Genomic DNA, 27,233 nt, shown 5'->3' on the forward strand with positions numbered 1-27,233 from the left:
ACTTTAATAGAAAAGAGATTCATCTGGGATTCCTTCTCAACACTTGCATTAAGTCCAAAGGGCATTTTACTATTCTAACCTTGGAAAATCTTTAAACTGGAGATTTCGGTTTTTTAAAATACAGGCAATCCCACTGGGGCAATTTTTTCTTGGTGAGAAATTTCTCTATTTTTAGAGCAGAGCACAGTTTACTGCTATTTCAGAAAAAAAAAAAAATTCAAATTAGCCTAATCTTACCAAATTCTCAGATAATTTACTATCTATATCAATGAAAGGAGATCAACCAGAACCTTGATCCTTCTAAGTTACTAACTAAATATATTTTAAAAAAACATTTCAGCAAGCTAATGGTGCAGACAATAACTTGCTCAGTATATAGATAATATTCTCCCGTGAGTTCTGGAAAATAATAGTGTATATGAATCTATCCTCTCCCCACCCTATATATAAACACTTTATAAAACAATTTAAAAACCCCACTGCACTAGATTTTTATGAGTTTATTAAAAGAAAAAAAGCATACCCAGTAGCATATCTCTCATGCACACAATACAAAGTAAAAACCAAGTAGAACTTGCACCGGAAAACTGCAGCTGCAGACAAGGCCAAGAGAAATTTAGTGCTTAAAAATTACTCTATAATCGCCACAGAAGTCTGTGTGAAAGTGTGTGTGCATTTCAAGCAGATCTTGAGAAAAGATGTATCCTTAAATATTGTCAGGGGATCAAGGGAGGGGAGATATTATTTGATAGTATTTTTATTTGAGATTTAGAGTTATCAACACACAGGCAAATGTGGTACTATCTTTTCAACCAGGGAAGTTTTAATTATGGTAGAGCAGAATCAGCCCCACATGTGAAGTGTGGAATTGTTTCCCAACTTGTATCAGGTTATTTAGATACAAATTCTTTGCAAAGTCTTTCTAGGATTTTGAAGCATCATCAGGACATAAACAGTAGCCATTCAAAATACAGTTTCTGGCTTATCAGTGGCTTTTCTTAGTTGAGCCAAAACCAGAGAAACCCATTACAGCAGCCATTTCATCGTCCTCTTCAAATGTCAAGTCTTCCTCTGCCCTCCTTTTCTTCTCCCTCTGTTTTTCCTTTTTGTAGGCTTTGGCCTTTTCCTCCTGAAACACAGGAAATAACTCTTTTTATCCAAGCTCGCTTACATAATCAAAATTTTTGAAAAGAAAGACAAACCTCAGAAATTAGGCAATTTCTGGTCTGAAGAAGAAACAAAATGAGTGGAAGAAAAAATGGCTCATCCCAAAGCAACAATGAAAGAAAAGCAACCTAAAGGTGCAAATACCAAAGTGCCAAGAGAAGATGCTGATTGTATGGGAGAACACTCATGTGCTGTCAGCATCCATTTTTAAACTAACATTGAAGACTTCATCTGAAATTAATAGTGATAGAAATACAGCTTTACTTGAAAACAATCACATGGCTTCTGTAATAATGCCCTGTTACAAATGTGGTGCTGAATGATGCCAGAAGGCAATGTCAGCAGCTGATAGCTCTTGGAACAGCCTGATGACAGCTGCTCAGCAGAACGTAAGCTGTGTTTTGAATGGCTCTGGCATCAAAGGACTTCCACAACTCTAATCAAAATATTTTGTTGTTCTGTGAGATTGCAAGACCTGGAAAGCAGCCATGCTTGGGTTGAGAGATGTTGAAGTGGGACTTTGGTTAATGGTTTCTCAGCAGTTGTTAAGGCTGCAAAAGCTTGCATGACATTGCAGGACTTTTTTATATTAACTACCCACACAACCAAGAGATCTAAAACATGTCTTGAAGTGATTATTAGGGCAACCTGAATAAAGTCATATATTCATATACATAGTTTCTATATTATTTCTTGTTTCCAAAATTCCAAAAGCAAATTCTGAATCTCCCATTTTATAAAGATGATCAATCCATGGCTTGCCAAAAACCCAATTTTTCATTCCTACAGCAATGGTTCAAGAGCCAGAAGAACAGGTTCAAGTTCCCTTTCAGATACTCAATTCTAAGTGATTTGGCTAGTCACTCTTTTGCATTCTAATTAACATAGGGGGCTGGAGAAGAGATGTTGGAAGGAAACAAGCAAGGGGTCATCTTCTAGATCACTTTCAAATGACAGAAGGTAGCATAAAATATAACCAAAAAAGATGCTTTGCAAGGCCTTCCTCCCTTCTTTCCTTCCTTGCTCCATTGTGCTTCTATGCTAAATAGTAAAGATAATTTTCAAAACTATCTTAATATTCTAACCTTCATTAATTATGTATATATGCATGCAATAAAGTCAAATGGTTTCTTTTGTTTCTAGGAAGTGCAAGTACCTGTGAGTGATATTAAAGATTGTCCCATGACTTCTGAAAATCTTTCTCAGATCTTCCAGTTTTAGGTATAATAAATGTTTAAAAATCAATTTTGTTGTACTGAACAAGACAGACAATATACCTGCCTCTATAATATTTCTATATTACATATAATTCTAATTTTTGTCACATGTGGGTTTTAAAAAACCCACATAGGAGCCTGAGTGGCGCAGCAGACTAATGCTACTGTTAAAGGTAGTATTTAGCTTCCAGCTGCCTGCAATTACTGCGAGTTCAATTCTCACCAGGCTCAAGGTTGACTCAGCCTTCCATACTTTCCACGGTAGGTAAAATGAGGACCGGTTTGTGGTAATAAGCTGACTTTGTATAAAATATACAAAAGTATGAAGGCTATTGCTTAACGCCTTGTAAGCCGCCCTGAGTCTCCAGAGAAGGGCGGAATATAAATCAAAATTAAAATAAAAAATAAAAAAAGAGGGGAAAATATCCAAAATATATAGTTTTCCTAATCACTAGAAGTCTTCATACACAATTTCACCAGATTGTGCTGCAAAGCCAATGAAATACAGTAAGAGAAATCTTGAATGCTGTATTCAGCCCATTATTATACTGGGGAAATCAAGAAAAAAAAATAACTTTCCTGATCATTTTCAAGACAAGCAACTCTTGGGGCAATATCAGAATAGTAAATATGCTGAATTTGGCACAAAGATCTAATTCCCTCTAGAACAGGGGTGTCAAACTCAAGGCCCGCAGGCTGGATCTGTCCCACGGGGTGTTTAGATCTGGCCCATGGGGCCGCCCTGGAAACAGTGAAGTACTGGCCTGCATGCAGCCCTCCAGAGCTCCATTTTCCCTGGCCGAGGGTTTCAGGAGGCCATCACAGCTGGAAATGGAGCTTGGGATTCCGTTTTCATTGGCAGAGTGCTTGGGCAACCAAAGGCGCCCCCAAGACCAGTGATATCAAGCTGGCCATGGCCCCCTGGCCAACCCCCTGGGCCCCACGAGGTAAAACACAACCCTGATGCGGCTCTCAATGAAATCAAGTTTGACACCCCTGATCTAGAATGATGATCATCATTATTGCTGCACATCTTTTTTAAAGACAATGTGAAAATGACTCTTCAGCAAGATAATCATAATAGAATATCTATCAGTTTAAGAGGTATTCCATTACAATCATGTCCTGTTTAATTTCTGGTTAATACTTCACCTCTTCTCTGAGCTCCTTCATCCTCTCCTCAAAGTCATAATCCTTCTGTTTCTCCTCCATTTTTTTCTTGTTCACTTCAAAACGTTTCTTCACCTGATCCAGAGTAGAACGCTCTACTCTCATGGACATACCAAGGTTCCTCTGATCTAGAAAAAGTAGGAACCAATTAAATATTTTTGGAATTGCCTAAAAACCTTATCAATACTTTAACAGGCAACACATGCAGAATGTATTGTTTTCTTGTAGCTGAGCAATATTTTTGCACAAATAAATAAAGCTTGCTGTAAATATTACTTTGAGACTTCTTTTAACTTTGCTGTGTTTTTATTCATCCTTCTAGAATAATGTCCATAAGGGTCCATCCTCACCCCAACCATTTATCCAAGTCTATATACTGTTAGATTAGTATTCCTGGGCTTGTGGGGATGGAGTGGGGTTTTTTTTAAAGATGCATTTTAGAACACCTTCCTTTATAATATTGATGGTACTGATATGGTTCATAAATGACAAGGGATGAACCTACATTTGTTTGCTGCGCTTATAACTTCTACTACAGATGGGTGGCTAAGCGCTAGGCATTCAATCACATGGTGACTTGGTTGACAGAATTAAAGCTCGTGGGTATAATGTGCCATGTCTGGCAGATAGTGCTGGAGAAGAGCATGTGGCCATGTTACACATTGGCATTAATGAAAGCAAAAATAATCATTCAGTCCTGGAAACCATATTTATGGAGTAGAATGCTGAAATCCAGAATTGTCAAAGCAGATTCCTTTAAAATGCTATCAGTTCCACATGCCAGCCCCATTAAACAGACAGAACTAAACAGCCTTAGTGCCTGGATGAGAAGATGTTAGGAGAAAGGTTTGGATTTGTGAAGCATTAGAATACCTTTGGGAACAAACCAGGCTTCTGCGAATGGGAAGTGGCCAAAGAAGGTACCAGATTGCTGGCACATATTATCAAAAAATGTGGCAAAGCAGCTTTTAAACTAATTCTGGGTGGGTGGGGTAGCTAACAGAATGTAAGGAGCATTTGGTATAGGAAGAAACCACTCCAGAGGATGAGAGTATAAATTATTATAATGGTTTGGGGGGGGGGAGGAGGAGGGTTAGTGCAGATCTAGAAAATTAGTGTAGTTGATCAAGAAAGCCATATGGGAAAAAATTAAATGAAGATATTGTGTGTAAGCACTTGTATGCAAATCCCAGAAGTCCCTTAGTCAAAATGAGATGTGTTTAATGCTAGAAAACAGTTATATGGCAAGTATTACAGAAATCAGGTGAAATGGAGAGAAGCAACTGGATATATTTTTGTTGAGATATAAGTCATACAAAGGGCAGGAATTATTGCACAGAGTGGCTCTATGTCTCAAAGAAGCAATTTGTAAACTAGAACTCAAAAGTGAAGCATACTCTTCCATAGAATCCCTGTGTTGCAGGATATACTACTCTCTACTCCTTTCAGCGGGAATTAAGAAGCTCAATCTGTTTCAGAAAGAAAGGACATCAGAAAGATATAGGAAAAACCCTCTGTGATTCAAACTACACTCACATAATGAATGTTATCTGATAAGGAGACCAAATATCCAGATATGCTAAACGTTTGTGCCTTCCAAGAGGTAGTGAAGGAGTTTTAACAGATTAACAGAGTTGAAAGAGACCTTGTAGGTCATCTAGTCCACCCCCACCCACCCAAGCAGGAGACCCTACACCATTTCTGACAAATGGCAGTCCAATCTCTTCTTGAAAGCCTCCAGTGATGAAGCTCCCACAACTTCCTTATTTCTATGTTGAATCTCTTCTTGATCAGTTTCCATCCATTATTCCTTATCTGGCCTTAAGGTGCCTTGGAAAATAGCTCGACCCCTTCCTCTCTGCGGCAGCCCCTCAAATATTGGAACACTGCTCTCATGTCTCCATGGTCCTTCTCTTCACTACACTAGCCATGCCCAGTTCCCGTAACTGTTCTTCATGTTTTAGTCTCGTCCCCTAATCATGCTGGTTGCTCTTCTCAACATCTTTTTTATAGTGTGGTGGCCAAAACTGGATGCAGTATTCTAGGTGTGGTCTTACTAAGGCTTTATAGAGTGGTATTAGTACCTCACTTGATCTTGATTGTAGCCCTCTGTTAATGCAATTTAGGATTCTATTGGCTTTTTTGGCTGACGTCGCACACTGCTGGTTCGTATTTAACTGGTTGTCCACTAAGACTCCCTCTCACAGTTACTGCTATTGACCCTGGCTTCATCATGCATACGTTTGATTTTTATTGCCTAAGTGTAAGACTTTACTTTTCTCTACATTGAATTTCATTTTATTAGATAGGGCCCAGTGTTCAAGTCTGTCAAAATCTTGAGCCTATCTTGAGCCTATCATCTTGAGCCTATCATCTAGGGCAGGGGTCTGCAACCTTAAACACTCAAATAACCATTTGGACCTGTTTCCCACAGAAAACACTGGGAGCTACAAAACCTGGGTGGGCATGGCCAACTCAACGTCACTCCCAGCCAGTCACATGACACCCCCCAGCCACACATACTATTTTCTGTGTGAAATGGGTCTCCCTCTCTCTCTCCCTCCCATTTCTGTTTTTCTCTTTTTTTCCCTCTCCCTCTCCTTTCTTTCTTTCTTTCTTTCTCTCTCCCTCCTTCTCTCTCTCATGTTTCCCTCTTTCTCTCCCTCCAACTCTCTCATTTCTCTCTCCCTCTCCCCTTCTCTCATTTGTTTCTCTCCTTTTCCTCTCTCATTCTCTCCCTCCATCATTTTCTCATTTCTCTTTCTTTTCTTCCCTTTTCTCTCATTTCTTTCTCTCCCTCTCATTTTTTCTTTTTCCTCACCCTCTTTTTCTTTCCTTTTTCTTTCTTTCTCTCCTTCTCATTTGTTTCCCTCTCTCTCCCTCCAGCTCTCTCTCATTTCTCTCCCCCACTTCTCTCTCTCAATTGTTTCTTACCCTTTTTCCTCTGTCATTCTCTCCCTCCATCATTTTGTCATTTCTCTTTTTCTCCCCTTTTCTCTCTCATTTCTCTCTCTCTCATTTGTTTTTCTCTTTTTCCTCTCCCTCTTTTTCTTTCTCTCTCCCCCTTCTCTCTCTCATTCTCTCCCTCCAGCTTTCTCTCTCCCTCTCAATTGTTTCTCACTCTTTTTCCTCTCATTCGCTTCCTCCATTATTTTCTCATTTTGCTTTTTCTCTTCTCTCTCTCTTTTTTCTCCCTCTCATTTCTGTTTTTCTTTTCCTCTCCCTCTCTTCCTTTTTTCTCCTTCTCTCTCTCATTTGTTTCCCTCTCTCTCGTTCTCTCCCTCCAGCTCTCTCTCATTTCTCTCTCCCCCTTCTCTCTCTCTCTCTCTCTCTCTCTCTCTCTCTCTCTCTCATTTGTTTCTCTTTCTCTCTCTCATTCTCTCCTTCCATCATTTTCTCATGTCAGGGTATGTAGATTTAATAGCTGTAAGCTGGTGGAAGGTTGTAAGTGGAGGCAACTGAAAGCCGATGCAATGGGAATGAGGCAGCAGGGTTACTTCCACTTTAAGAAGCTGGGTAAGAAGCTGCCTATATAAGGGAAGCCATTAGAGGGCATTTCCCTTCTCCTCATGTTCTCTCTTGTTGTGTATCTCAATTGCTCTCCATTGTGTCAGTACCTGTATGATAAGGTATTTACCATGGATAAGTCTGTAAATATTTATCTGTATATAAACCACTGTTATTTATCTAAAGGCTCTGTGTGCTGTGTTTTGCTCCTGGGTTTATCTCATAATACTAGTTACGCTGCCTAAACTCTGACATTTCATTTCTCTCTTTCCCCTTTTCTCTCTCCTCTCTCTCTCTCTCTCATGTGTACACAAGTGGGATACCCTCCTGGGCCAGGATCACAGCGGCGGTGGTGGCAACTCCTCCCGCTGCCGCCACTGTGCACTGAGGTGAGTAGCTGGCCGCGCTGCACAGGAAAGCTGGAGCTCTTCCCTCCCTGCATCCAGTGGCAGCTACTGCTCTTCCTCGTTCCCCTCATTCCTGAGCTGACACGAAGGAGACTGCGGCTGGCGCTGAGCTGCCTGCAAAGGACACGGAATCGCAAAAAGCAGCAGGTTGCAGGCAGTGATGAGAAAACGCTAGAGGTGCTTCAGTTGCGCGGCTCTGCAGAAACCTTCTCGGGGTGGAGAGCAGGTTGTGCGACCGGGTCAGGCCAGTGTCTTGGGGCAGAGAGCAGATTGCGCGACTGGGTGGCAGGGAGCCGCAGGAGAGGGGTCAAAGAGCCACATGCGGCTCTGGAGCTGTGTATTGCCAACACCCGATCTAGGATGTTAGCTATTCCTGCCAGCTTAGTATCATCTGCAAATTTGGTAAGTTCCCCTTCTATTCCCTCATCTAAGTCATTTATGAAAATATTGAAGAGTACTGGGCCTAAGACGGAACCATGTGGTACCCCACTATTTACTTCCCTCCATGTAGACATAATCCTATTAAGGACTACTCGTTGAGTATGGTTTGTCAGCCAGTTACGAATCCAACTGGTGGTGATGCTATCTATCCCACTTTTTTCTAGCTTACCAAGAAGTAGGTTGTGGTCTACTTTGTCGAATGCCTTGGTGAAGTCTAGATATATTGTGTTCACAGTATTTTGCTGGTCTACTAATTTAGTTACTATGTTGAAGAATGAAATATGACTGGTTTGGCATGATCTGTTTTTAACAAACCCATGCTGACTGCTAGTTATTATTTACTCGTTTCTAGATGTTGGCAATTTTTTTTAAATTATCTTTTCCAGTATCTTCCTGGTTATTGATGTTAGGCTGATTGATCTATAGTTTCCTGGGGTTCCCCCTCCCCTCCTTTTTTTTTGAAGATGAGAACCACATCAGCTCTTTTCCAGTCCTCTGGTAGTTCCCTGGTGCTTTTGAATTTTTGAAAGATGTGGTACCGTGGTTCTGAAATGACATCTGCCAGCTCCTTTAGAACTCTGGGATGTAATCCGTCAGGTCCCGGTGATTTGTATTCATCAAGATCAGACCGGTGTTCTCTTACTATTTTTTTTTTTTTTTGCTTATTTTAACTTTTATTTCTAGTCTGTCTTTTACAGTAATGTTTTTGGTAGGTTGGGCTATAGTTTCTTTTTGTGTGAAGACCGATGCAAAGAATGAATTAAGCAGTTCTGCTTTCTCTCTGCTGCCTGTTACTTCCTTGCCGTCTTCTCTCTTTAGTGGACCGACTGTTTCCTTGATTTTTTTCTTGTTATTTATATGTTGGAAGAAACTTTTTAAAATTATCTTTGACTTTTGTTGCAAGTCTTTGTTCATTCTGAGCCTTTGCTTTCCTGACTTTGTCTTTGCAGATTCTGGCTATCTGCCTTAGTTGTGTGTCCCTCTTTCCATTTTTTGTACTTGTCCTTTTTTTCTTTCAATTTGTCAAAGAGATCTTTGTGCAGCCATGCTGGTTTCTTCTTAGATTTCTTGTTTTTCTTTTTCAGTGGTATTGTGCTGGTCTGGGCTTTTATGATCATATTTTTCAGTTTCCCAAGATTCTTGAGTTGTTTTTCCCTTTAGGATTTTAGGAATACTTAGGAATCTTTCCCAAGTTCTCTCTGAGTTTGTTAAAATCAGCTCTTTTAAAATATAAGACTCTGGTATCATCTCTGGTTCTATTGCTTGTGTTTGTGTTATGTTGAATTCTAGTATGGTATGGTCACTCTCACCCAAGGTTCCTGCAGTTTCAACTCCCTCTATCACTTCTTCTCTCTTTGTAAGAATTAAATCCTTCTGTACAGATTACGTTTAATCCTAAACAGTGCTCAGAATCACATCTGTAACATAAAACTATATTGAACCAAACTGTATTTAGTTATTAGAACAAATTATTCAGCATAACATTCAAATTAGGAATGTGCAACTTCCACTAGCTCAAGATCTGCACCAATCTACACAAGAATGTCAAAGACTGCATTTTAAAAGTTTTAGGGATTTTAGGCAATGAAACAGATGTCTTAAGCATCTGCAAGATTTAAGACAACCATTTTGCCCATTAATTTTATCAATGCAAAAAGGATCGAAAAGACTCCAAGGTCTATCAAAGACCTGCTTATGGATGAAATGAAGAAAGGACTTCAAAACAAAATTGAAAGGGATAAATCTCTTTCTAGTGCTTGAAAATTATTTAAAACTGTAGTTCAATTTAATGTAAACTCAGTCTTACTAAGTAAGAGACAATGTGGTTTCAATGTGATTAAGTTTTAATCTTTTAGATTTTTTGAGGATGTTAACAAGCATACATTGATAAGCCATGTCATTATAAACCGTGATGTCACATGAATATATCACTTAGCAACAGCAATTCCAGTAGTCCCATTTGCCATTGTCAAAAAAGACCATGCAGGTCATTAAATTGGGACTTCCAAATTCCTCCTGGCTTTCCCATTGACTTTGCTTGTGAAAAGCCAGAAGGCAATGTCACAAATTGTGATCTGCAGAGGAACTGTAGAGGGACACACAGAGTTCTAGCAATGGCTAGAACTTGAAGGATCCATCATAACTCCCCTTTTTTGGGGTCACTGGAATTTTGAATGGTTGTTGAACAAATGGTCATAACCTAAGGACTATTTGTATATTTATTTGTACTTTTAAAAAGTGTTTGGCAACATTCTTCACTAAAGATTTGTGAGAGTTTTCAGAGGCAAGGATAATTCCTAAGTGGCTGTTTAGGACTGAAAATCAAACAGACTGAAAAAGCTCTAAAATGCTATCCCCCAGCTGGGTGAGTACACCTCAATGACCAAGGCACCAAACTTCACAATACACATAGGAAAACCTCCCCTCCCCACATTTCACAAAAAAAATTAGTGAGCTCTGTGTTGGCAGTGACTGATGAGAAAGGGGAGTTCAGAGTCATGGTAGATACCTCAATGAAGGTACCATCTCAGAGTAAAAAAGACAAAGTCTAATATGGAATAATTAAGAAGGGAATTGTAGCAAAATCTGCATATTTAGTGAGGTCTTTATATAAATCTGTAGTAAAATTATACTTGGAATATTATGTACAGCTCCAATCATCACTGAAAAAGGATCGTATAAAGGTGGGCAAATAAATCTGATCAAAATACTATAATAAGGGGATGATGTGATATCACCTGATATCCACAAGACTGATAGCTGTTTCCCAGATAAGGAATTCTGTATACATTCCTCCCCAACAAGCAGGATCTTCCGGAATGATGGACTTTAACAATGAGATTCCCTCACAATCTCATTCTTTCTCTCCAAATGAGAAAGCTTTTATTTATGAGAGGGCAGTGTCATGGATCCACTCCTGAATCCCTCTCCAGACATGTGTTTGGAGGAGGATGATGAGTTTGAGTCAGCAGATGAAAGTGCAGTCATCTGATGGCCCAGATTGGGCGCAGAAAGTGCTAGCCTGATGGAGCAACCTCACCTGGGTTGATCGGATAAGCAACAGGCTGAGGCTAAGTGAGGCAAGCTGCAATGAATTGACCAGGAGCAGCTGTCAGAAGTTAGCGATGAAGAGGTGGTGGAGTCCACACCTCCTCCCAATCTAAGGACATGTAGGGCAGAGAGGAGAGATGTGCAACTCTGGTCATCTAGACTACTCACGAGGGGGCAACCTCATCCCTCATGAAGGGCTGCACCAGTGTTGCCTACTTAATTCTGCCCTGAGGACTTGAGTGTTGCTGGAGCAACGTGCCCAGTTCTTTGCCTTGTATGCTTTTGTCATGTATCCTCACCTGTTTGACTCATGGATTATTTCCCTGGACTTCATGTGTACCCATTAGACTCGATTTACCCAGTGACTCTTGTGATGCTGAGCTTGGAATCTGAACTTGGGCAAAGTGGGTGCTTTCTATGGACTTATTATGTGTGTGTGTGTGAATAAACATCTTTAGAACTCTCGGTGTGTGTGTGTATGTGTGTGTGTGTTTGTGTATGAGGGGAGCTGGGCAGTGTAGGCAAAGAGAAATTTCAGGTATTTTTTTCCTCCAGGAAGCAGGAAAAGGAGAAGCAACATACCACAGCTAAGAAAAAGCTAAGGAACTTGCTCCTGTGATTAAAGGTCGGAATCAATTAAGTTGTAGAAAATTCAGGATAAATAATAAAAGCTATGTTTTCTTTCAAAGGTATATTTAGTTAGGAATCTGTGATTAGACCTTTAATTTAAATATGAGCCAGCAGTATACTGCAACTGCCAAAAAAGCCAACATAGTTCCAGGCTGCATAAACAGAGGAATAGAATCAAGAGCACGTGAAGTGTTAATACCACTTTATAGTGCCTTGGTAAGGCCACACTTGAAATACTGCATCCAGTTTTGGCTGCCACAATGTAAAAAAGATGTTTAGAAAGAGTGCAGAGAAGAGCAACAAAGATGATTATGGGTCTGCAGGCTAAAACATATAAAGTACGGTTGCTGGAACTGGGTATGTTTAGTTTGATGAAAAAGACTAGGGGTGACATGATAGCCATGTTCCAATATCTCAGGGGCTGCCACAAAGAAAGGGAGTCAAGCTTCCAAAGCACCTGAGGGCAGGACAAGAAGCAATGGATGGAAACTAATCAAGGAGAGAAGCAACCTAGAACTAGAGAGAAATTTCCTGGCAGTTAGAACAATTAATCAGTGGAACAACTTGCCTCCAGAAGTTGTAAATGCTCCAACACTGGAAGTTTTTAAGAAGACATTGGATAACCACTTGTTTGAAGTGATGTAGGATTTCCTGCCTAAGCAGGAGCTTGGACTAGAACACCTCCAAGCTCCCTTCCAACTCTGTTATTCTATTATATTTAATTTGTGTGTGCTAATTAAAATCCTTAAAGATTCTAGCAATTTATCATCTCTGATATTTATTTTACCTATGTAAACCCAGTATTGTAAACATTTGTGCAACCTGGAATAGAGTTTAAATTAGAAGTATATCAATATCATCTTGTTGTCTATCCAGAGCCATACATATTCTTTTTCCTTTTTCCTTTGAACACCTGTTTTGAATGGCCCTATATGTTACTTTTTGCCCAATATTTTACATGTGACTACTTAAAATCAGGGTGGATTTGATTTAAATCGAGTTGATTTAAATCATGATTTAAATCACTAGTAAAAAGGCTTGATTTAAATCAACTCGATTTAAATCATAATTTTTAAAGAGCAACTGTCATCTCTGCTACTCCTTTGACCCACTGTTGACTCACCGATAGTCCCAGTGTTGCAGAATATACAGCCTCATGCTACATAACTAAGCTCCATTTCATGCTGAATAAACTAAATTATTTATGTATCTTAAATAGAAAACTATCTTACGATAGATTTTTACCCCAAAAGTTTTTTATTAAAATAAATTCGATAAAAATCAAAAAAATCTGATTTAAATCAAAAAAATCTGATTTAAATAAAAAAAAATCTGATTTTTTTGATTTTTTTAAAAAAATCATTGATTTTTATCCACCCTGCTTAAAATTAAAAAGGGATTTTTATATTCTAGTTATTTTGCACTTATTTATCATGTTAGGGGCATGGTGGCTTACATAGTTAAGTCGCTGCGTTGGAGTTTAGCAAGCCCGTGTTTAAGACCCAAGTGCTACTGCTTGGTGGGGTGAGCTACTGTCATTCGTTTCAGCTCCTTGATGGGGACATGAAAGCAGTCCTCATGGATTTCCCACACACATACACCCTGGCAACAGTGATATTGCCGGCTAATTTTTTCAACCTGGAAGCACCGTAAACAGTGCTCCAACACTAATGGGACAGAGATTTATCATGTTTTATTTATTTATACTTTATTTATATTTGTGATTTATATATATAAATAAATCTCATATGGTTACGTGTGTGCATGTCTCTGTATGAGTATATATTTATTTTCTTTAGAGAGAGAGCATCAGAATTTCATTTTTAATGTGTGCCCATGTGTTCACAGAAAAAAAGTGATATAAAGGATATCTTATCTTATCCATTGTAATTTTATACATAATTTTATTAATCTCTTGTGAAAGTGATATTTCTCTGAAAGAAGGAGGGGGACCTGATTTCCTAATCATGTGTTTCATGCAACAAGGTCAGAAATTGATGTTACAAATTTCACGACTCTCAGCTTTTATTTTATTTGCCCATAAGGCATACTAAGGCACCTGTGGAGTCCTTGTCTATTTCACACAGAGGTTAGAGTATCAGGTAAAGCATTCCCCTGTAAGACAGTACCAGTAGCTACCAAATCGCTACACTGAGGCAGGAATTCAGTGCCAATATGTATAAACCCTAACAGTTTCTTGGAAGTGAGGTAGGAGAATTCCATTCTTGTCCTTTGCAGGAGGCTAAGGTAAAGACTACCTTTTGGAATTTTTTTAGTTCTGCAGGAAGAGGGAACAAGAGGGAATAGGGCAGGGGTATATAGAACCATGTATGGTGGAAAGTGAAGACATAGATACTGTTCTCTCCCTTTTACAATGGCAGTCTTCTATTAAAACTAAATATAGAGAGGCTCAAGAATAATAAAAGGAAATACTTTTTACGCAATGTATAGTTCAGGTGTGGAACGTGCTGATAATAGATATGATGATGGTTACCAATTTAAATGGTTTTAAAGGGGACCAGACAAATGTCTATGGAGGAACAAGTTATCAATGGTCTTGAGGACAGTTTGCTAGTTTTGAAACCGTGGGCAGTATGGCTTAAACTACTAGGGGAAAACAATGAAAAGAACTACCACCATCTCAGCTATGATTGTGACATTTCTGAAAGAATCAGATGGGTCAATGTGTGATGCAGGATATTGGTTCTTGGCCTAAACCAGTTGGGCTATAAATACATTCCATCTATTTCTGTCAGCTAGAATGTTTCTATGTTTTCCATGGTATGAAATGCAATCAGGGTTCTTTCTCTTTTGCTTGTGCTGTGGCTTCTATATTGAAAGGAAAGCTGGATGAAATTTCTACAAAAAATCAGCTTTTAATCAGTGATTATAGAGAAATCCAGCTAACATAAATATATGGATATAATATTGTGTTTGCTTTCTCTTTACTTATGGGGGCTTTCCATCTTTACCATTCACAACTCTCTACATTTATTGCAAGTAAATGTGCAATTACTAAACAGCAGAATGAGTTTATAAATGGCACAGTGTTGAATAATTCAAAAGCAAAACAACCTGGCATTTAAGATTTATTAAGGCAAAAAACAGTGGTAAAGTCAGGCACATAAGAATGTGAAAAAAGAAAACAGCATTACTTGGAAATGTACTATGTTTATTAATATTCCATCTTAAAGGAGTCAAAAGAAATTACAATGAAAAATACAACAACAAAAATAATTAAATTATATCAATTGACCTAATGGTGAGGAGTACATAGGTAACCAAAGCAGATTCTTAATCTGTCCTTCTCTCTTGTTCTTTCTCATGGGAGATTTAGCAGTTGGTGAGCAGAGGAAACAATCCAGAGGTTCAAACAAGATTTTTCCCACTCACCTCTCCCAATACCTGCGAGATGGGTCAGAAGAACTTTCAGTGAAGATCTGTTGTCTAATGTATGGGGAGGGAGATGGAAAGGGATTTGAATGGGAAGTTCTGATGCAAGAGTGGATGAGCTCACATAGTCCATGATATATTGGTCAGAGACTATTACTACAGAAAAAAAAACTAGAAGTCATTCTCCACAGCTCATGGAGTTTGCCTCCATATCTCAAACAATTTGTGTGGAATGGCTCATGAAAGAGAGAAGCTTTATCTCTCTCCATAGCATCATCTTACAGGAGGAATTTAGAGACATGATGGATAGTAGATTTTTCCAGATAAAGACATAGTATATAGAGGAAGCCTCTCTGTGGCCTTATTTCATTTGATCTTCATGTGCAGACATCCTAAAATTAAAGAAGTCTGAAAGTGGTTTATGGGAAAGAATGGATGAAAAAGAGAACATTTTATCTCAAGCCCTCTAAATGTTACCTGTAAAGATTATAGGATTTTAGGATTCCAGGATTACTGGCAAAGAACTACAGGTAGTCCTCAGTTTACAATCACAACTGGGGGGGTGGGGTGGGAGGTAGAACTTCCACTGCTAAGTGAGCAATCATTAAGTGAATTGCACCACATTTTACAACCTTTTTTGCCACAATTGTTAAACAAATCACATGGTCATTAAGTGAATCTGGCTTCCCCCATTGACTTTGCTCATTGGATGCCCCCTAGGAAGGTTGAAAATGGCAGTCACATGACACCAGGATGCAACAACATTCGTAAACCCATAGTGGTTTCCTAGCACCCAAATTTCAGTTATGTGACCTTGAGGATGCTGGAACAGTTATAAGTGCAAGGACTGATTATAAGTCACTTTTTTCAGTACTGTCATAATTTCAAATGGTTGTTAAATGGTCATAAGTCAAGGACTACTTTTATAACAAAACCAGCATAGCATTCAAATTTCAAGTAGTTAATGAATGCCTCAATATTGAAAAAGGTCACATTATATAATAAAAAGGATGCTTGTTGTTCAATCAATCAAGACCCAAAACTTAAAAATTATTGTGCCTTTCTTTTTTCTTGGGCCACCAAATAATATGGAAGCAGCTGTTGTGGTCCGCCAGCAGCCTGTGGAGCTGGCAGCAGAGTCGGACAGTGAGGAGGCTGGGGAAGAACATGGGCCAGTCCTGGAGTCTGGGGAAGGCTCAGACGAGGGCTCTGTGTCGCAGGCAGAGAAAGGGCCACCTGGGAGGTATGTGCTGCCTCCGGAGCCTCCAGAGTCAGACCTCAGTGAGGCAGAGGAACAGGGGGAGCCTGTTCCCAATGTACGCATGCGCAGAGCTACCAGAAAGCAAGAATAGTTAAAACAAAAGGGACGACTCGGAGTAGGGCTTGGAGATGATTGGCCCCTCCCATAAGACTTAAAAGAAGAGCAAAGGCACATGGGCCTTTGCAGGAAGCAACGTTGTTAATTCTGTGAAGTTTAAAGTCTGAAGCTCTGTTTGATTCTGGATTCCGTGTGGCTTTGCCAATTAGGTCTTTGGCAGCGTGTCAAGAGAGATAAAGGTGGGTAATTATCAGCCTTATCCCAAAGGACTCTTTACAACTATTTGGGACTCATCTGTAAATGAATGGAATTTACAGCTGTTAAAATAAAACAGGTTTTTGGGACTACTCGTATGTTTTACTGATTCAGGAGGCCTAGGTCAGAACAGCAGCAGAATAGAATATGTTTCCATCTTAACTTTACTTTGGAGTAAAGAATGGGTTTTCTTAGGTATATGGAAAAACCCCTAGAATGGCAAAATTGGTGGAGGAAAATCAATTGCTTACTTAATAAATTATAGAGTTTAATAAATTATATATAATTAATAAATTATAATAAATATAGTTGCAAGGAACTCTGTATGTTAAAACCTAAATCATGAATTATATCTGACATAGAAAGCAGCAGCAAATATTAATTTAATGCCCTGCTGTTCAACTTCTACAATTGTTGAATACCAAATAAACATTCCCAAAATTTGGATGTCATCCATCAAGAAACAAACTAACTAACCACTCCTTACATTTTCATCTGAGCAAGGGAGTTCACAAAGATAATTTTTGTTGCATTTAGTTAAGCCTTCCTATCTTCTCCATTTTAAAGGCCTTTTAAGATTAATTTGTACCGAAAGATAATCCAGGAAAACACTCATTTTTCACTTGAATGATTTCACATACCCCATATCATAACATTTACCCATTTACCACACATTTGCTAGTTCAGAATATTCTGCAACAGAAATCTCAAAGTACTAAGGGCAAATAAAATTCTGATTTTAGATAACCATCACTATATTTCCTACCATGTTTCCCCCAAAATAAGATCCTGTCTTATATTTTTTTGAACCCTGAAATAAGCGCTTGGCCTTATTGCCATGTGCTCAAAAGCCCGATTGCACTTATTATCAGGGTAGTCATACCTTCTTTTTGGGGGTGCTTGTGAGAGACCACAGCACAGCATATATAGGCTCAGATGGTAACTGCACTTGAAATTTGTTCACATTTTAATATTCATGATATGTTAAGATAAATCAGACAAGAAAGCCAACTTCCTAAATTTGACTAAAATTACTTTATTGATACAGGCTATAGTAACAGAATCTTGACGTTTGACAGCAGTTCTCTTTCCCTCCCTCTTATACTCCAGGAAATTGGGGTAGAACCAATTACCAAATGCTTATGTTATCTTTGTTTCCCATACATAAAGCATATTTGTATACATGCTATTGAAGTCCTATCTGTATAGTTTCTCCCAGGTAATCTCTGTGGCATTCTAAACAATGCTACATATATGTTTCATTAACTAATTTCCAGCCATTGATCCATTCTCATGAACATGCATAAGGAGGAAGCTGAGATGGAGAGTGGCTCTCTCTCACCAGCACTGACATGCCCAGAGAGGTGGGGCTTGGGCAATGATCAAGCTTTGACTGGTGGACATAAGGAAGCTGTAGAGGATCACCTCTTGGAACTTGGTGGTCTGCAGACCACACTTCAAGATCCATTAGCTTAACAGAGGAATACATGAATTGCATATAGAAGTTACTGGAGTCTCTCAGATCTTTGATAACTGCTGAGAATCAAGAAAAACAATAATGAGACAGGATGAACCAATCAATGGATTGGTTCTGTATGAGATAGATTAGTAAGTCTAATATGTCCCACAGAATAAATCCTGCATTCATGGCTACTTTACAATCAAACAAAATGATGACTATCTATTGACTAAGATCAAAGATCTACACCCAGGCTGGAAATCACTGTAATTTCTTTTATTCTTGTGAACAGCTCTGAATCATTTAGAATTGGGCTGCATAGACTTATAAATAATAATAATGATAATTTTATTATTATTTTATTATTGTAATAATATAGTACCAATAGTAATAGTCACCTTGAGTGCAATTCCAAAACATATGGAGCACCATTTGACTACCATCAGTACTGACTAATCTATCAATTGCAAAAGTCAGTTTACTTGGAACAGTTTACATTCTGCTACAATACCTTTAACACCATTGAACAATATCCACCTACCCTAACTCCTGGGTGGATAAAAATGTCAAGTCCAGTCTAAACATTTGAGTGACAGTGTGAATAACAACTACAACAACAACAATAATAATCCCCCAATAAGGCACTACCTTGAAGTGGTTCTGGGACTTGTGTGCTCTGAGGAAGATGAGAGATATGCCAGAGGTTCAACCATACTGGACAGGTCTCATCAGAGGAGTCTGACAAAGAGTGTCACTCCCATAAAAAATATGGTGAGACGTAAATTTCAGAAAGCCATACTAGCTCGGAAGTCACCTGGGTTAACAAGGTCCATGCTAGATGTTGGGAGTTCTTGGATATCTGGTGAAAAATGGGCTACAGGACTCAGGACTGTTGGCTGAGCAACTAGGGCCAGCAGCTGCAGAACTATTGGAAGAAAAGATGCTTACCCATTGCAAATACACAGGGATTGAAAACAAAGAAATAATGATCTGTTATTACAGATCAAGTCCAACAAGAAGAGAATATTTGAAACGAATGAACCAGTTCTGGAAAGAACAACATTCAGAATCAGAAATAACAAAACAGAGGCTAGCAGATCAACGTCAATTTATAATACAAAATAAAGTCTTCACAGAAGCAGAATTGGAAGAACTGGAAAGGTTTACCCGGGGCAAAGAAATCAAAGCCTTGCCAGAAATAACTCAGAATGTAGAGGCAAACCAGGGGGAGTTGGCAGTAGAGGATCCAACAGATATAAAATTGTTTTCATTTGGAAACTGGGCACCCTCTCCTCTGCCTCAGGAAGAACAAAGCCCTCTAACTAAAGAAATAAAGAATTCAAACAAAGAATAACTGAGCATCTAGAACAGCATCAAAACATCAGAATAAGGTTGCCTACATTGAAGCTTGTTCCAAAGAAACAGCTAGCACAAGTGTTAAAAGATGCAAATAATGCAATATCAAGTATAAGCACTAACTCACTGCAAGAAACAAACCAACTAATGTACAGCATAGCTGCAGTTATATCTGAATACCTGGGATGCAAAGTCAACAGAGAAACAAAACCAAACAGTGCACCACAAAAATGGAAGACTAGACTGGAAAATACGATCAGCAAGTTAGATCAGATGCAAGCAAGCTAGAACAGATGAAAAGAAAAGAAGCTGAAGAACAAAAAGACCAAAGAATACCTAATCAAGAATTAGAAACAAGGAAGAACAAGGAAGCACTGGAAATGATAAAGCAGCAAATAACAGCTATAGCCAAGATCAGCAGATACGAAGCTCAAATTGCAAATTATAGGCAGAACCTCTAATTTCAATCCAATCAGAAATGTTTTTCTACCAATCCATCAATGGAGAAACTGCAGTGAATCAGTCAGTACCTGACAAGGAAGAAACAGTGCAGTACTAGGCACAGATATGGGATAACCCAAAGAAATACAACAAGGATGCAGCTTGGTTAAAAGAGGTGGATAAGAATAAAAAAGAAGTTAAAATGAAAGAACTAGTAATAATAGAAGAAATGGCAGGGAAAAGAGCAAGAACGATCAAGAATTGGTCAGCACCAGGTGAAGATGAAGTGCATGGTCATGCAGGAGTGTCAAACTTGTGGCCTGCAGGCTGCATGCATCACACGCTGGCCACGCACACACCAGTTTTAGAGAATGGGGAAAAAGTCACGATACGTCACATGACGACAACGTGGGTTTGACACCCCTGGTCTATACCCACTTCTTGCCAAGCAGTTTAACAACATACTACAAGGAGGTAAAATTGAAAAGTGATAATGATAATGGAGGTATGGGAAGACAAAGCACTATATGGCCAGTACATTAAAAAAATAGCAGGGAAAGCAGATAATAACAAGACCTGGCAATGGTTACGAGCAGGAACTTTGAAGAAAGAGATCAAGCGACTAATTCTGGCTGCACAAGACCACTCCTTAAGGACAAATGAATACAAAGCCAGAATTGAGAAGACAGCAACAGACAGTAAGTGCCACATATGCAAAGAAGGTGAAGAAACAGTGGACCACCTGGTAAGCTGCTGCAAGAAGATTGCAGACTGACTACAAGCGGTGGCATGACAAAGTAGCAACAATGGTGCATTGGAAGATCTGCAAGAAATATCATTTGCTTGCAAGCAAGAACTGGTGGGACCATAAAATAGAGAAAGTCAAAGAAAATGAAGTTAAATTGCTCTGGAACTTTAGAATTCAAGCAGATAGACACTTGCCACATAACACCCCAGACTTAACAATTGTCGATAAGAAAGACAAAATAGTCTGGATAGTGGACTACTTGAACACCATCGGCATTGACACATTCACCATCAGTCAACTGCAAAAGGCAGCTTCACTGGGTACAGCTTCCATCCTATGATGATATCTGTAACACCATCAAACATCCACATCTGCCTATCCCAGGTCCTTGGTAAGGACTTAATAGGTAGACAAAAAAGACAAACCCAGTCTGAGCATCTGGTTGACTGTGCGATGATTAATAATACTAACAAAACAACAACAATAATATCAAACTACTACATGAAAAACATGTTATACATACGTTTTTTGCCATTGATATGATCAAGGAAGTTGATGGAATCTTTCACTACACAGTCACATACATTACAATAATACCTGAGGAGAAGGAGAAGATAATCAATCATCAAATAGCTAATTCAACATTTTCAAATCAATTAATTGTCCCACCCAAAAGCAACAATATTATTAAGTTTCCAGAAGCAAGTTAAACCACAGCACCTTTTTTCTGGTTGGTACTAATATCTTGGAAATTATCTCCTAAATTGTTTGCATACAAAAAAAAAGATGCTAAGATCCTACGAAGTATGCAGTATGCAGATAATAGCAACAAAGATGATAAAGGGTTGGAAACTAAGGAGTATGATGAACAGTTGAGGGAGTTAAGTAGGTATAGCCTGTCAAAGAGATGGATTAGAGGGGACAGTCTTCCAACTGTCCCCTCTGTCACAGGGAGGAGGGGGTCAACTTATTTTCCAAAGCAGCTGAGGGCAGGACTAGAAGTAATGGGTGGAAGCTTGTTAAAGAACTTTCTAGATTCTAGAAGGAAAACTTTTCTGTTAAATTGTTAAACAATGGAATAGCTTGCCTTCAGAGTTGTAGGTGCTCCATCACTGGTGGTTTTCAAAAATAAACTGGACAAAAAATTAACTGGGATGTTAGAAATGTGTTCAGCCTTGAGCAAGAGGTTGGACCAGAAGACTTCTAAGGTCCCTTCCAGCCCTATGATTATATGTCTTATATCAATTTGCAGCTTCCACATTCAGATAGTCCTCGACAGCACTGAATGAATGGTGGTTATGATTAATCCCCAGAATTCTCATATAGCCTCTTGCAATGCATCCTCCCTGAACCCCGCTATGTCCCCCTTGCACCTTTCCGTACCTTCCCCAACTTTTGCTGCACCTGTCTCACAGCCCTATGCACCCCCTTCTGCCTTCCCCTACCTGGCAGCAGGCACTTTGTTTGCAAGTACCTGACACCTGCAATTTCCTGCTGGTTTCCCCACTTACCTGGATATAGGAAGTCAGCAGGAAGTTGCCTCACCTATGACCACAGGATTTGTTTAGCAAAGGCAATCAGAACTGCAGGGATTGCTGTCACTAAGTGATGCAATTATACTTTATGACTACATCACCTACCGACAAAAATTCTGGTCCCAATTAGTCACGGACTACCATGACTTCATTAGTCATGGACTACCTCTATATAAAACATTTTTCTGGACTCCTATTCTTTGCTGTATGTGCAGTTTCAGTCTTCCTTATTATACAGTATACTTGGAGTACACATAAGAGCTGACTGAGTTCAAGGGGTTCAGTTTGTTATTTGATATTTATATCTAAAGACAATACAAAAAGAAGAGGAACAATATTCAGTGGCCATAGGAGTTTTGAAAACAGACCTTGTCCTCAATGGCTAATTATAATCAATTTGTACCTAAGGCACAGCAGCAAATGGCATTCCCCAAGTCAAAATGCATAACTGTCATCAAAATGAGCCTAATTATTGTGGTGTATGAGACGAAATTTTCTGTAACAGCCATACTCTACAAGTAAAAAATTCATAAATAAATACAGCTTAAAATAATTTTCAGTTCTTTCAGGACATCGAAAACCAAATGATCGCAAAGTAAACATCATCTATTTCATTCTGCATAACAGTAAAACTAGCTGTTATTTTCTTCATTTTATCTTCAAGGACTGAGCTTTAAATTTCAGATCATGCACTGGAGGTTTCTCATTAATTTATGTAAGTTTTACTTATTTCATTTGTCATTCAAGACTTCCTGATCTTCTTATAAAGTGACAAGTAACTGTAAAGCCTGCAGTGCTATCCTACTTTAAAGTTTAATGTGTGTATTTGAACCATATCTTTCAAAGATCCTGGAGCACTGGGGAACCACCAGAGGATTGGGAAAGAGCTAGTAGGATTCCAATCTGCAAGGAGAAAAATAGAAAACTACAGACCAATCAGCCTCACATCAATATCTGAGAAGATCCTGGAAAAGATAATCAAACAACGGATCTGCAAACATCTAAAAACAAGCAAAGATATTAGTAGAAATCAACTGGGTTTGTCAAAAATAGATCATGCCAGACAAACCTTATAGCATTTTTGATAAAGTGACTAAATTAATGGATCAGGGGAATACTGTAAACACAGTTTATTTAGACTTTAGTAAGGCATTTGACAAAATAGACCAAGGCCTACTTCTCGGTAAGGTCTGTGATAGACAATGTCTACTTTTTTTTCTTTTTTTGTCTTTTCCTATTATGTTTTTGGTTTTAAAAATGTAAAATATTCAATAAAAACTATTAAAAAAAACCCCTATCTTATATTTTTTTGAACCCCAAAATAAGCGCTTGGCCTTATTTTCGGGGAGGTCTTATTATTTTGGGGCACGGGGAGCAAGATGGGGCTCCTCTTGCCGTCTTACCTGATTTCCAACACTGCATTTAAATATTTTTGGGGAAGGCTTATTTTTGAGGGAAGGCTTATTTTAGTGCATTCGCTCAAAAGCCCGATTGGTCTTATTTATCAGGGGATGTCTTATTTTCAGGGAAACAGGGTACAAAATTTCTAGAAGCCTGGCATTCTGACAAATTAGCTATCAATAGACACATAAATATAAACAATATCTACAATGCATAAGAGACAATCAACAAGCCAAAAATATCAAAACGAAATACCAAAACACCTCCCCACCAGCAATCAACACTTAGATGAGCACAGATTAACATCAGACCAACAATCAAGAAGTAAACAATAAACAATAATCCAAACAAGGAACTGCCAAACAAACGAACATTAAACAGGCCAACCAAAAAAATTCCAAGACCACTCCCACCAACACTGACAGAGAAAGTCACTAGAGTATAAACTGAGAGCAAACTCCCACTCCTACTAACACTGATGATATTACCTAGTTTGGGCAATGAAACGGCTGCAAGAAAACCACCAAGCTCAGAGAGCACCAAGGAACTCTCATTTCAACCCTGAGCTACAAATATTCTCTTTTATTAAAAATCAAATGCATAGGGCTAAACAGCAGTAACTCTGAGAGGGATCTAGGTATCTTAGTGGACCACTACCAGAGTATGAGCCAGCAATATGCTGCAGCTGCCAAAAAAGCCAACACAGTCCTAGGCTGCATCAACCGGGGGATTAGTATCAAAATCACATGAAATATTTGTACTGCTTAATACTGCAGTCGTAAGACTACACTTGGAATATTATGTCCAGTTCTGATCGCTATAGTACAAAAAAGATTGGGATTCTAGAAAGAGTGTAAAGATAATTAGGGGACTGGAGGTCAAACCGTACAATGAACAGTTGCAGAAATGAGGTATGTCCAGTCTAAGGAAGAGAAGGACAAGGAGTAACATGATAGCTAGCAGTCTTCCAATATTTGAGGGGCTGTCACAAAAAAGAGTGGTCAACCTATTCTCTAAAGCATCTGAGAGCAGGACAAGAAGTAATGTTTGGAAGATTACCAAAGAGAGATCCAACTTAAAATTAAGGAGTATTAGAACAATTAATCAGTGTAACAGTTTGCCTTCAGAAGTTGTGGTGCTCCAGGAGGTTTTTAAGAAGAGACTGGACAGCCATTTGTCTGAAATGGTATAGACTAGAAGACCTGTGAGGTACCTTCCATCTCTGTTATTCTGTATCTGTATTTCATTATTGTTTAATCTATGCTTTAAATCCTTTTTTTCATTAAATTATTGCCTATCTTTTTGTACACATTCTCAAATAGATTATTTAATTATCTGATAAACTGGCAGGGCCTGGGGATGAAACCTAGTAGCTTTTAATGAATCCAGCACCGATGCCATCTCAAAAATGCTGTATATAGCTACAGTATAGACTTTTTTAAAAAAGTGGTTTAAAAACTGGCTCGAAAGCAAAAACAGAGTCAGGAGTCAGATGTCAAAGCTACTTCTATTGCTCCACATTGATCAATTCACTGAAGATAAATGTCAATGAATAGATCTCCCAAACCAAACAATATCTAAATTGTAACAAAACACATCTATAAGCCACAGAATCAGGATTCATGCTACATACCAAGCGAAAACCAAATCAACTATACAATACATGAATTCAACAATAACCATTAGTATCTTTAAAAAAACGTCCTGCACATAAAATTTGTCTTCTCTTTGCAACTTTAATAAAATCAATTATCACCAGGGTATTTTATTAAATGCCACAAATGAATCCTAAGACATAAATGTTTTAGATTTAAAAAAAGCAAAATCAAGATACAATCAGCAATTTGCTAGGCCTCATACTGAGATCAGATGCCCCTGAAATTGAGCAAATAACAACAATAATTTTAAAAATTCTGGGATATCTCCCATGTCTGTAGAATACAATTTCCTACCTTAGGATACAAGGCACTCTTTATATTAAATAATTGATGAGCATCTATATGAATCTTTGTATATTTAGTAATTGTTAATAATCAACTAAGCCTGATTGCTTTGTTAAAAAATATATGGCTGAATTTTCTACTTTTTTCTCTTCAACCCCACTTCCAATATTTTTTTTTTTATCTTCAGTGAATAATTCAGGTTCAGGTTGAGTAAGTGAAGCGGACAATACATTTAAACTGTTTCATATATGAAGCATAAAAGGAGACTAAGGATTGCCCAGCTATATTATCGTTTTCAAAAACACATCAGCAATTCCAGCTCTCTCATACTTGTTGATGGTGATTGGACATTGCTTCAAGATCAATACTATAATCCTCTGGCTTTGGCTGACTTGGTAGCACAATATTGTCCTCTAATTAAAAAATGCAATGGCAACAACCTCTCTTGATTCTTGCTATTGGTTTTTTGAAGTCGCAATAAGGAATGTTCTCTAATGAGGTTTAAAACACCGTATCTCTTGACAGCATTTCACAGGCCATTGACAGTTAACTACAGGAATTAAAAAGCATCAAAATTAGAAGAAAGTAGAAGCAGCTTAAGCAAGCAATGTATATCTTTGTGCTAAACAATCAAGGACTTCATTCTTGTCAAGGTATAATAATAATGTGGGGATGAGGCCCACACTTGATCTCATCTTTAAATTTCTGACCCTATCTGCAATTTTAAATACCAAGGGCAAGTTCCCTTTGTACTGCCCCTAACTCTCCACAAGACAAGCCCAAGAACCTGGGGGTCAGGTTCCCATCTACCCAATCAAATCCATGGATGATAACTCCAAATGGAATATAAAATCCTGCTTACTATGGAAATCATGCTAGAAGAGTACTAGCATGAGATGGGTTGCACCTTCCAAGGGAACAAAATATGTGAAACATGATGTGAAAATTTAAACTGAACTCTCTGAGGACTAGAGATCTATGACTTAAATATCGGAGGAAGAAATGTGATACTAGTTCCTAGGCTATTAAGTTAGAGTATGCAGTGAAACATCAGGAAGAACAACTCACCCACAGAATTCATAGTCTTATTGTAAATATGATGCCTCCCAGAATATGGTACATAAAGGAGGAGAATGTTATAATTTTTAAGACACAAAGAAAAATATGACTAGGTATATATTAGGACCATGCAATACTCCAGGTTTAAGGAATGGGGACAGGTGGTATATGGGCACTTCTGCATGCTCCAAACCTCTTTGCCTTCAATTCTCAAATGCTGCATACCTCCGCTGGAAACAAGGCCTACTCAAGATGATTCTCATGTTATCACTGCATCGCAATAAAAGGATATAAATTGTTCAAAAGAGACTGGATCAGGAGCAAAAGAAAGGAAGATTTGCATTTCATATTAAAAATATTCAAATCTGCACAGAACTCCAAGGGAATGAATATGATGCCACTCTTGAGAATAGTAAGTACACCAAGATTAGTGTTTACTAAAACTTTAATTTCTCTAACATTTATTGGGAGACAAACTCAGCCATTTTTCCAAGACATTGCTATTTTGTTTCTTTTGCAGAAGGTGGAGCATGGCACTTGAAGACCACATAGCCTTAGCTTAATCCTAGCCAATAATAAAAGCTGATTATTTGGAAGAAATTGGAATTTTTGGCAAGTACCACATTAACACAGTAATAACGCCAACAATTAATAACTTCCTGCTTCAATTAAAATTAACTGTCTCCCTGGAACCACACCAGGGCTAGAAATGTTAAAACCATCCATCCTAGGTGC

General features: G+C 38.5%; 1 protein-coding gene across 2 annotated transcripts in view; it reads right to left on the reverse strand.

Annotated features, from left to right (window-relative positions):
- Window positions 1–485: 485 nt before the first annotated feature.
- Window positions 486–27,233, reverse strand: part of ZMAT2 (zinc finger matrin-type 2) — a 114,681-nt gene continuing 87,933 nt past the window's right edge. For both annotated transcript variants that reach the window (XM_034411639.3, XM_034411638.3), the window contains exons 4-6: window positions 21,084–21,157; window positions 3,537–3,682; window positions 486–1,129 (exon numbers count right to left, since the gene is read on the reverse strand). In XM_034411639.3, coding sequence (XP_034267530.1) covers window positions 986–1,129; window positions 3,537–3,682; window positions 21,084–21,157 — 364 coding nt within the window. In that variant the 3' untranslated portion in view covers window positions 486–985. The remainder of the gene's footprint in view (window positions 1,130–3,536; window positions 3,683–21,083; window positions 21,158–27,233) is intronic.

Source organism: Pantherophis guttatus, chromosome 3 (assembly GCF_059756535.1).
Source record: "Pantherophis guttatus breed Tessera chromosome 3, ASM5975653v1, whole genome shotgun sequence".
Classification (NCBI taxonomy): domain Eukaryota; kingdom Metazoa; phylum Chordata; class Lepidosauria; order Squamata; family Colubridae; genus Pantherophis; species Pantherophis guttatus.